General features: G+C 40.1%; 1 protein-coding gene across 2 annotated transcripts in view; it reads left to right on the forward strand.

Annotated features, from left to right (window-relative positions):
- Positions 1-12,629, forward strand: part of CPT1A (carnitine palmitoyltransferase 1A) — a 71,708-nt gene that overhangs the window by 18,845 nt on the left and 40,234 nt on the right. For both annotated transcript variants that reach the window (XM_026657660.2, XM_026657661.2), the window contains exons 2-4: positions 3,736-3,890; positions 6,259-6,398; positions 8,694-8,865. In XM_026657660.2, coding sequence (XP_026513445.1) covers positions 3,750-3,890; positions 6,259-6,398; positions 8,694-8,865 — 453 coding nt within the window. In that variant the 5' untranslated portion in view covers positions 3,736-3,749. The remainder of the gene's footprint in view (positions 1-3,735; positions 3,891-6,258; positions 6,399-8,693; positions 8,866-12,629) is intronic.

Here is a 12,629-nt window from a genome sequence, read left to right on the forward strand (position 1 = left end):
GAGCACGCTGTGGCCGCGCTGCCCGGCCTGCCGGAGCACGCTGTGGCCGCGCTGCCCGGCCTGCCGGAGCACGCTGTGGCCACGCCGCCCAGCCCGCTAGAACATGCTGCGGCCGCACTGCCCGGTCTGGCCTGCTGGAACAGCTCCAGCCAGGTCAGAGACATCCTCTCCTAGCCCTCCCCAGATAAGGTGAGAAGGGATGGGATGGGGAGAGTGTGGGGGTCCCGGGCTAAGGATGGGGTCATGTGGGGGGTAGTCGCAGGGGTTACTCCCCTGACTCCCAGCTTCTCCCCCCCCCCCCCAAAAAATTCCCCACCAGTTGCTGTCCCGGCCCGTCAGGGGAAGCAGCTGGTGCGCCGGGACACTTTGTTTACTTGGTAAACAAACCATCTCAGACCACCAGCAGCTTATCCTGATGGCCTGGGAGCCAACGTTTGCTGACCCCTGAATTATAGGGTTGGCTTATGAACGGGTTATAAAAATTTTTCCATTTTTACTTATCCATCTTGGGGGGGTCGGCTTATAAATGAACCAGCTTATGATCGAGTATATACGGTTCTTTTTTGAACCCTGTTATAGTTTTCGCCTTCACAACATCCCCTGGCAAAAAGTTCCATGGGTTGACTGTGTGTTGTATGAAGAAATACTTCCTTTTGTTTGCTTTAAACCTGCTGCCTATTACTTTTATTGGGTGACCCCTAGTTCTTGTGTTATGTGAAGTAGTAAATAACATTTCCTTATTTACTTTTTCCACATCAGTCAAGATTTTATAGACCTCTATCATATCCCCTTAGTTGTCTCTTTTCCAAGCTGAAAAGTCCAAATCTTATTAATCTCTCCTCATGTGGAAAATGTTCCATATCCTTAATAATTTTAGTTGCCTTTATCTGTGCCTTTTCCAACTGCAATATATCTATTTTTGAAATGGGGTGACCAGAACTGCACACAGTATTCAAGATGTTGGCATACCATGAATTTATATAGTGAAAGTGAAGGAGTTTGGTTTGCCAGACTGATCAGCAAACCAATGCTGACAACCTTTGTGAAAAGGCTGCAAAATACCAAGCCTGTGGACTTCATTGACATGCAGAAAACCTTATAAACCAGTCACTGTCAGAGCCAATTTAGAAGTACTTAATGAGGCTGTTAATAATGCTGGAGAGACAACACAGTTTATGCAAACAAACATGGCTGTCTCATCATACTTTCTATTTAAGCAAGAGATACCACACACTACAAACTGGGGACCAATGTTAAGTGCATTGTCACTTGTTAATTCTGAAATTGGACATTGATTCCGACCAACACGAGCAGAGGCTCACTATCTTTCTGCAAGAAACTCAACTGACTGGTTAGAAGCATGTGGTGCAACAGTGAAAGACTCAGCAGTTGAAAAAGTGAAGAACTCTCACCGCATTCAGAAAATGTGCATACATGGCCGATGAATGCACTGATGCAAATGGGCATCAAGTATTAAGTCATTGTGTACATTATCTTGTTATCAGTGGTAGGCCAGTAGATGCATTTCTAGATGTTCAGGTTATAGAAGAAGACATATCGGCTGTATGTGTTTGTTATACTTTTTTTTTTTTTTCAGCAAGAGTCCAAAAGGACTGAACGTCTTGGGAAAAAATAGAAGATACACTAGGACTGAAGTTCAGATGAGTCCAACCTGAGAAAACCTGCTGGCTTTCTCATAAGCAATCCTTGGCTGTTGTCTTAAAATTACAGCAATCGTTATTATTGACTTTGGAAAGTATCTACCAAGATGGGACGGATCTAAGTAGTGAGGCTGGTGAACTCTGAACTTAGTAGCAAAAGTAGAAGACTATTGCCATTCTCTCTAGTAAGTCTATTGTTGAAACCACTTGAGTTATTAAACAATGCCATCCAGGCATCTGGTACAAGAGTAGTAGATCTTTGTCAAGCAATAGAAGCTACACTTGGGCTAGGTCTACACTACCCGCCTGAATCGGCGGGTAGAAATCGACCTCTCGGGGATCGAATTATCGCGTCTCGTCGGGACGCGACAATCGATCCCCGAATCGACGCTCTTACTCCACCAGCGGAGGTGGGAGTAAGCGCCGTCGACGGGAAGCCGCGGAGGTCGATTTTGTCACCGTCCTTTCAGCGGGGTAAGTCGGCTGCGATACGTCGAATTCAGCTACGCTATTCGCGTAGCTGAATTTGCATATCTTAAATCGACCCTACCCCCCCCGTAGTGAAGACATAGCCTTAGATCAATCGGCAAGAGAGCCATTGAAAACATACTGGAAGAAGCAAAGACTTCAGTTCAGAAGTTGACTAAAGAGGACAAAAAGTGTTTGTTAAGCCAGCTGAAGAAGTACACAGACTTGATTCTTACAAATCTACAACAGCAACTTCTAGATTCTACTAAACCCCTGTTCAGCTTTTACAGATGCCTGTCTTATAAAACACTAACAGTTAAGTGGAGTGAGGCACTACTGCCAATGGGGCTGCTATGTGATCAGGACAGAACAGAGAATTTGAACGCAGAGTGGAATATCATATGATGAATGAATGAAGATTTGATTTCAACTTCTTCTTTATCATCACTAGTGGTTCGACCCAATCTTTGTGCTATGTTTCCTGTGATGAAAGAAGTAGGAATTCATCTCTTGCTACTCCCAGTCACAACAGCTATAGTTGAACATTCTTTTTCCTCATTGAATTTCCTCATTCTGCCTTCTGCCTAATCATGAGAATATCACGAAGAACCGGAAGTACCAGACACATGAGAAGCCACCAAAGATGAATGCACTGCATTCGAGAAGTTCATTAACAGAGTTGTGCAAAATTACAACAGGAGACCAAGAAGGATGTAGATGTAGTACATGCTTCATAGTAGGATTGAGTAGCTAACTTTAATTTGTGTGATGATTTTGAAACATGAGTTAAATCTAATAAAATGGTCGTGAAACATTTTTCAGTTTTTATTATTGTGCCATACAGCCCACCTTCGCCTTAATGGTCTCACCCCATGTCAGCTATTCCCATTCCCTCCCCCCCGTATATTCAAACACTACCACCCCCCTAATTTCAATTCCTGGGGAAAACACTGTTGCTGAAGGAAAACTATTGCCATGAGATTTTTCCGTGTCTCTAGGGGTGTAGTAATCTAAGCAACAGACACTGTTTGTTTTCAGGGCTCATACTGATGAGGTGATTCTCATTGCATCACTTTTTTTCTTAAATCTGAACTTTTGGAGAGGCTAGGTTATTTTTCCATGGGAGCTAATATGTCTGTATATTTGAGACATTCAGATTAAAAATATTTTTAAAATGCTTATTACCTAATCCCTTTATATTAAAACTAAAATCTTTTAAAACGAATATATAGCAGACATACGCTACCTCCATTCTGCAGATATACACACCATTTGGTTAATTTTACCAGCGGAAAAACCTAATATAATTGGGAGAAGATAAGACTCCTATTTATAGACTCATAAATTAAGGCTAGAAGGGGAACATTAGATCATCTACTGAGATTTCCTCTATTGCACGGGCCATCTGTCTGAAATAGGCCATATGGAATTGGGTAGTACTGTACATAATTGCAGCCCACTTCATGATATCTCCCAAAAATATTGGGAAATTGAGCAAGCCAGGGATGTTTCACTGGAAATGGAGTAGCTTCTGGACCTGGAGTAGTCTCTGGGATAGTAAAATCAGATTTGTTTTATATAATTTTTAACTTTTTTCTTTTGGCAGAACACTTTTTGAAAATGGCAGAAGCCCATCAAGCAGTAGCGTTTCAATTTACAGTAACTCCAGATGGGATTGACCTGCGAATGAGCCATGAGGCTCTCAGACAGATCTATCTTTCTGGTCTCCATTCCTGGAAAAAGAAGTTCATCAGATTCAAGGTATTGAGTTCCTGTAGGTTTGAATGCATAATCCAAACCTATTTGGTATTTTTAAAACTTGCTTGGATTTTGCATGAGTAGAACTAAATATTGATGTAGCTATGGAAAATGATCATCATTCATCCTGATTTAATCAGTCTTTTTATTCTAACATGCCAATTTTGTTCTCAGTTATAAGTGCAAACATTGAGTTATGCTGAAGAACTTAGCACCGAGTGATATTTTGTGGAAACAGTAAAATAGCTATGTGAAGGCTAACATTGAGGCATTTTTATTTGCCTTTTATATATGAGGCCCCGGTGCTGTTCTAAATTTTACCCCTGAGGGAATTCTGTGCCAAAAATTAAAAATGTTGTATATTTTATTTGTCTATATAACACTACATAATTATACGAGTTTCAATTATTTTGCTAATTTATTTCAAATACCTGTCAGCCAGTATGTCTGTAACAATACAGACAACAAAAGAGATTCCCCCCAGGAGTAGAGAATTAATGAAACCCCTACGACAACCCAGTTCCTGTTTCTCTATTATGCTTTTGTTGGACACCTCAGTATGGGTGTGTCACGCATGCCAACTGGGCACATTTTGGGGGTTAACTCTGCCCCTCCGGTCTCAGACACCCACACCCTCTACCTCCCAGAGCCCACCTGCATGGCTTACCCCAGCCCAGTACCCTCCAGAGAAGAGCTGCATGATTGCCCCCCCCCCAGCTCAGACACCCACCCCCTGTACCGCCCAGGGATCCAGAGAGCGAGACAGCCTGATGTTGAGTCCCGGGCACGTACAGAGTTTCCTGCATGCTGCCTCCTTCCTTCAGGATGTGCTGGGAACGCAACTGCCGGAAACCCTCCAGCATCCCCTTTCCCTCCTCCTTCCCCCGGCAGTGTCCTGTATTTGTGAGCTGGGCTCTGCTGGGTCCAGCTGCCCATAATGGCAGCCAGCAGCTCTGCAGCACCATTCTGCAGGGGGAAATGAAATTCTGCACAGAACATTAATTCTGAGCTAATTCTGCATTGTACAGTGGTGCAGAATTCCCCCATGAGTAAAAATTAAATAAATCTAATGGTAGGGTTCTTCCTTCGCTCTTCAGTTAACAATAGTCCAAATCCCAAAATACCCAGAAGTAGCATAACCTGGGTTGTCACATTTGGTGGTCATATTGTTAATGAGAAAACCAGGAGTGAACTAACATAGTGTTTAAATTAGAGTAGGTAGTCACTTCAAGAGTGACAAACTTTTCTCAATCTGATTAAACAAAATTTTGGCTCTTCTAGGCCCCAGTCTTCCAAACGTGTATGCTTCTCATTACTTACAGAGAAGCCTCACTGAATTATTCCCATGTCTAAATTTTCACATACATAAGAATTTACAGTAAAACCGTGATTGTGCATACTTTCTGTCAAAATTAAGTTTCCAAACTGTCAAAACAAATATTCATGAAAACATGACTTTTTGAAGATTCTAATGTTACACAAATGTGTTCTAGTAAATTAAACTAAGAAATAGATAGTGGATCTCTGATGCGTGGAACACTTAAAAAGTCAAATCTGGGTTTTACATTAAATTCTAAGTATTGGGGTCTAGATTGTTGTGTATTCACTGTGCTTTTTTCCAAATGTCTGTTTTTTTACATTATGCTTATTTATGCATTATTACTATTAGTGTTGACAGACTGTAGTCTGACATAACTGTATGTGAAATACTGAAATTACTGTCTAAAATAGTTTTATTATAAATATAGAAGTATACTTGGGATTCTTATATAACTGTGTGTAGAGAACTGTTTTAATTATATAGAAAACTTAGCTGTGTTTTTAGAATCCAAATTGATAAAATGTTGCTGCCACACTGAGCATCTGTTTTAGAGAGGCCATTTTCAGATGAAGTGGATGTTCCATTAAAGAGTTATTTGTGCTAAAGAGATCCATTCATTTTAGCCTCTCTTTAGCAGTCTTCCCCACTGCAAAGTGCAGCCCTCCTGGTGCTGCTTCACGCTTGCACAAGGCTTGCAGTTTGGGTGGGCAAATAAATACATATACATATACATATACATATACATATACATATACATATACATATACATATACATAATTTGATATATAACTGAGAATCTCTCTAAGCTCATTTCATGCATCATCTGGGTATAACAGCTTCTGAATCACAATTGCTTCTTCCTCCCAATCTAGTCTTCTCATCTGTGTCCATCTCCTTGTTCTGAGTTAGACTTGTATTTGGAAGAAAAATATTGGATATTAATGTTAGTGTCCTCTTAAAAGCTGTTTGTATAATTAAGATTTTTTTTTTGTATTGTGAAATAAATGACTTTCGTATGGGAAGGCTAAGTAAGGGATTCTGTTTTTCCAGAATGGAATTATCACAGGCGTGTATCCTGCTAGCCCATCCAGTTGGCTTATTGTAGTAGTGGGGGTGATGTCAACAATGTATGCCAGAATTGATCCTTCTTTAGGAATAATAGCTAAAATCAACCGGACCCTTGATACCACGTAAGTAGACTAGTACCTATTTCTTCTGAATGAATCAGTTTTTTTATGCAAACCAGCATTTCTCTTGTCAAACAGATGTATAATCTAATAGACTTTCACATACCAAGTTTTAAGTTAAAGAACTAAATCATAATACAGTATATAATGTGCAAGTCACCATGTTGTTATTACCACCTCATTTTATTAGCATGAGTATTATCTGAGGAGTACAACTGATAGCTTTTCATCCGACGAGAACAGACAGCACAGGTGTTGTGGACAGGACTGAAGTACATTAACAGAGGCTGTAAAGAGGAATCTTGTACAACCCTGCCCTACAATGTGCCTGGCTTAGGCAACGTACCTCTGAGTGCTAAATTCATTGACAATTTTAAGAAAATAAAAAAATAAGTGAAGATATCTCAATGGGATGTTTCACCTGCAGACTGACATGTATATCAGGACACTATATCCATGTCTCTGTTTAGGTATGAAGTACTGTTGACTACAAAATGTTGCCATGAGTCTATTTATACTATAGAAATTGATTTAAACCTTCTTTGACTTGTTCAGCTATGTAAGTATTAGGCTACTAATAGCCAGAGCTATTTGGAAGCATCAGTAAATACTGTAAGCTCAGTCCTCCAAAGTCATGCAGAAGCTTGTGAGCATCAATTTAGGCCTCTTATTTTTTATTGCTTTAGAAAGCTATTGCATGTATCTCACTAGCTGGATTGGAAATATAACTTCAGTTAGTATTTTCAGAAGACCACCAAGTGTTTCAAATGTGGTTGGGAGTATGTGTATGATAAACTGCACTTTTGACACTATATATTTAAATAAAAGAATTCTTATCGTGCCAAGCTTGGATGGGCATATTGTTTTATGAATTCCACATATATTTGTCATGCACAAGGTATAAACACTAAAGTCTTTTATGTGGTATTTTTTACCCCAACGTTCCTTGTCAGAGGAGGAATAGTACAGACCACAACCAAGCAAAGCACTGGTAGACATGAGGCAAGCTTTCTACAGTGTCTTCTGCTAAGTTAGTCTTGTGCGGGATGGAACCCACACAATCCTCATTTGCAACATACTTCTCTTCCGGCTCTGGGCCTTTCTTAGTAGTGGCAGAGTATGTGGTCATTTTCTGATATGCACAAATGAGACAAGGATGAAACTACAAACTCTTTTGTACTTGTGACTGAAGGAAGGAATTTGTTCTCTTATATAGTGGTAAGGCTAATAGGTCAAATCATTTAATGCTACCTTTCTCTCAGTTCCTACCATTTTAACACACTTTTCTGCACATCTTGTGTCTGCAGTCACTGAGGAATCTGGGTGAATTATGTTAAATCATGTTGGACCTTTCTAGTGACTTACGAGTGTAAATCCAGGGTGAATGAGAACAGAATTTATCCTCTTCTCTATTCCTACAGCACGATGAGAGGAAGTGTGTGGGAGAAGATGCTACTAATACTTAAATATTATTTAAAGTTCCCTTTTTAATAGTCATTTTTAAGGATTTCGAGAATTGATGCCCCAGAGAAAATTCTGATCCATACTTTTTCTATCTCTCTCAATTGAAAAAAGTGGACTTAGCATGTAGAAAGAGACTAGCTTGGCAATGGCCTCAAAAGGTGAAGTTGGTTTATCCACAGTCTAGGTACTGCATTGACAGCTGAAGTACAAGTTGCATCACAGCACCCTCCAGTGTGTCTCACCTCTGAGCAGGAAGGATCACCTGTAGGGAGTGAGAAACTTCCCTTTGCCATTCAGCCACTCTCCTCTTTGAGTTTGCCTAGATTAGTAAAAGATCTAACAACCTGCATTTACACAAAGGAAACTACTGTGAACATCTTTTACCTCAATTTCTGTTGCTCAAGGTCAACCCTATGATGAAACCTAGGGACATACACCAGTGAGGAATTAGGCATATTGGAGCTCCTGCACACACACCTTATTTCCTCCCCGTCCTAATCATCCCCTGCCTCCAGAATAGCCCTTACATATGTGCACACAACTGTCTTATGTAGGGTGGTTGGCAAAGGAGGTGGCAGACCTATCCCAATGGAGTTTGCCTATGCCGGAGGAATTCACCACCACACAATGGAGAATGATTTTAATGGACTAAAGAACCCTCTAATTCTCCCAGAAATCTATTGGTGAAAGGTTAACTATAGGACCTCTATATAGGGCTTAATGTAGCTAGTCACTGGGAACAAGCAGGGCTCATGTTAGCACTTTTGTAGTTCTTATACATTGTTTTACTTCTTCTGACATTAATTGGTGTAAACTGACTTTTATTTTAAATAGTGGTTATATGTCCAACGAAACGCAGAACATTGTGAGTGGGATGCTTTTTGGCACAGGTCTGTGGGTAGCCCTTATTATGACAATGCGATACTCACTGAAGATGCTGCTTTCCTATCATGGATGGATGTTTGCTGAACATGGCAAACTTTCCACAGCAACCAAGATTTGGATGGTAAGGAAATTTTGTCTGTTTCTGTTTTAATTGTGGCACTGATAAGATATCTTAAATACCATTTGATCTTTTTTGTCATTAAGCTCTTAGAAGCCAGTTCTTTAGTTATTTTTCAGTTTTCTTTGTCTCATTCATTCATTCATTCATTCTTAATGTTTGGTATGCATTGGGGAATGTCCTCGTACAATGCTATTTGCTCTCCCAGTGTCTTTGGTTGCTGTCATCCAGTTGCCACCTGGGTTGTTGGTGAAACTGTTCTAATAGTTCTTGGAGAAGGGAGAGTACTTGTATAATTTGCTAATTCACCCAAAGTGGGGGATCAAATATACGTCCTACAGCCACCTCTTCTTTAGTATGGAAGTACAACTCTGAGATTACAGGTCCCAGCATACAGTGCTGCATCTTCTACAGAATGATCTTACTTAACTGCTTAGTGCAGGATGGAGCACTAAATTTTGGGAATTGTTGTCCCTGCAATGTGACATCTCTACTCTGGTTGAGAAGCACTGTAATCTACTCCATTTAAAGTAAAATAGTTGCAGCCCTCTGGTTCCTGGCAACATGGCTTTCAGTTGGGTAGAGCTTGGATACTCTTGACCCAAAACAACCAACTTTTGAAAGACCATGGTTGTGCTTGATGAACCGAGAAAGAACAGCAACACAGGAGATAAAACCTGTTAAGCAGTCTAAAACAATAAAGCTCCCTTTTACTGCTCCCCCATGATCCATCTTTTTATTGATGTTTAGTTTCATTTCATTTACTTGAAATCTTTTCTCTCAAATTGATTTCCATATAGTTGAAAATATGGGACTTTGGCCATTTTATGTTAAACATACAGTTTTCTATAGCTATTTTGGTCTACAGTAAATATGTATTTGTTTTGAACTTTATTTTGCAAAGAAAGAAAACATAATATTTTCAAAGTATTTAGCACTTTTATGTTCAAAGCATGTTGAAACCATAAAAGCACAAAATGCCTTTGTGAGGTTAGGTGGTTTCTGTTACCCATTTTACAGATGTGGGGGGAACTGAGGCAGAGACACCTAATGATTCACCCAAGATAGCAAAAGAAGCCTAGTATCAAACCCTAGATAAGATCTAAGAGTTCTGTGTCCCAGTGCTGATCATGACTCTATGGAAAAGAATCTATTTAAGAAGCCATATGCCTCAAATGATGTTTTTAGAGAGGTCTGTTTGCATGTGGGTGAATGATTTTTGGGGAGGGGATTTGCTGTTAATCAAACTCAACTATGTCGTCAAAAATACTTATCTTGTTTTGCCCTTGGTTGTATTAAAAATGGTGTAAGAGCCCGATTAAAATAAACATGATGATACCCCTTATTCACCGCATTCTCCAAGTTTACTACAGTGTGTGGTTAACATGTAGTGGCTGTGTTATGAAGGATGTTCAGTAGGCATGTAGAATGATATGCTAAAATAATTCTAAGGTGAATACGTATCTGTTATAAATGAAATTTTTGATAGCTCCCCCAGATATGGTACTGAGAGCCTCCTGATATGAATTTGTACAGTACAGGTACTGAATGGTAAGGCACAGTGCACTCTGTCAAAATTGCTTGGCATTCTCACTGGCTGAGTTTTCAGCATGTCCTACTAAATGGATATTTTAAGCTGTTAATCTTCCCTTATAATGCTCAGTTTGAGCGGTGTAAACTGTAATCATAATTATCATGTCTTGCTTCCTGCATTATATTTCTGGGTACTGTTGGAAAGCTGTTTCTCTTCATGGTTTTAAAAGTCAGTCTCTCTCTCTCCCCCCCACCCCCCCACCCAGTGTTGCCTCTGAAGACTGACAAGTCAGAACTTGTTAGTTGGTATTCTCTTTTGGAACTAAAAAGTCCCTCAAACTTTTTCCTGATACCTAACATAGCTGGTTTACTAATTTCCAGTGGTAGTGATGGTATTACTTCCCTCATAAACGTTGCTGACCTTCATAGCTTTTTACGTCTTTATTATCTCTTTTTGGTATTCCATTATTTTTTCTGGATCTGTTTCCCGTTTTATTTTTCAGCTGTTCCCTTGATTAAGAGCGTTCAGAGGTGTGGTTAGTATGAATTTACTGATCTTTGTTCAGAAATAGTCACCTGATTGGAAAACTGGACTGTCTGTTCACCCGTAGTCCAAACTGCTTTGCAAGTGACTGGAAACTATAACACTTGTGCTCAGAGTTTTTTTTAAGGAAATTTATTATTTTTAATTCCTGTAGCAGTACTACGGAGTAAACTTGTAGTTATAGTTTAATATTTATTCCATAGACAGCAAGGAGAAATTTTGTGTCTGCTGTGAAGGCAACACCCATTAGAATGAAATCATTGCTGTATCTGGATGTGAAATAATAGCAGTTAACTGTGTAGAATAAATCACTGTCTTTTTGACAGATCATTTGAGAGGTATCCAAATTGGACTAGAATGTCTTAACTGTTAACAAGCTTACTGTAAGGGGGGAAAAAAGAGCTACATAGAAGTCAATATTGTTATTGCCATCAGGTGAGCAAGTATTCTCCTTATCATGGGAGAATTTGCACCTGGTATGGTTCAAGTATTCTGAAGCCAAATTGTCCCCCCCTCCTGTGAAAGGTGAAGAAAGGAACTTCCTGGTGAAAATCTCCATGACCATCCCCATCCCCCCTGTGAGAACGGTGGGGCTTGCCCGCAAATCTTACAGATCCCTGAGAGGACAGGGCCAACCATCTGGAGATCCTGTGCTCCAGGTGACCTTCCTGGATCTTTTCTAGCAGTCATGCTACTAGGAACAACTCCATCCACCTGTGGAGGCCCTCAAGGGTGCAGGGTGGGCTGACACTGAGAAGGTAGTATCTCTGATCATGGAAAAAACTGATTTTTCTGTTTAAAAAAAAAAAAAAAAAAAAAACAAACACAAGGAGTTGCCACAAGGACTCCTCATTGTTTTTGCTGATACAGACTAACACGGCTACCACTCTGAAACCTGATTTTTCTGTATAAGTTCTGTAGGGTCAGAAAGGGAATGAATTGAATTGCCCTTCTGTGCCCACTGAGTAGTTGCCTCCTCCACTGAGGATGGTGAACCACACAGAGAAGACTCCACTGGGTTCTTGGGTATGGGTGTAGGGAGAACAGAGCTAAAACTTGAGTCTCCCCTTTATGTTGAAGTGGAGTGATCCATATCAAGTGGGACCCCTCCATGTGTAGATATAAGAGGTGGCATGATCTCGCCTTATGTTTTATAGTAGTGTAGGTCTAGTGTATGTGATCAGTGCTCAGGACCTGCAGTAGGTGGAAGGGTTCCTTCCATATAGGGCTTGAAGAAGAAGGTGGGAAAGAAATGCTCAATCTTAATGATGAGATGCCAAGTGTGTTGCCTTCTTCCTGTAATTGGTGACTTTCTTGAGGCACTTGAAGGCCCTACATACACTAAGACTTGATTATTAACACTGGCATCCTTATACTTGTTTTCATTGCATTCTTAGAAACTGTGCTATGGAGTTGGTGGGCCAGTGGTTTCTGTTAGGAATATATATTTTGGGGGGGGAAAACACTGTCTACGTTAGATTTTTATATCCGGCTAAAACTGTGTAGGAAAATGGTTCTCAAACATAGTTACAATATTTAATTTTTTAAAACATGGTTGTAGCTAGCTAGTGTTCTTATTCTAGCATGGGCCTTAACCCAGTGATGGAATAGGTTTTGAGACACCATATAGATAAAGTTCGATTTCACTGGTCTACAATTTTTGAGAAGTCGTCTGCTTCAGAGATAAAAT

The sequence above is a fragment of the Terrapene carolina genome, unplaced genomic scaffold, assembly GCF_002925995.2.
Source record: "Terrapene carolina triunguis isolate 2854851 unplaced genomic scaffold, T_m_triunguis-2.0 Scaffold261, whole genome shotgun sequence".
In the NCBI taxonomy this organism is placed as follows: Eukaryota; Metazoa; Chordata; order Testudines; family Emydidae; genus Terrapene; species Terrapene triunguis.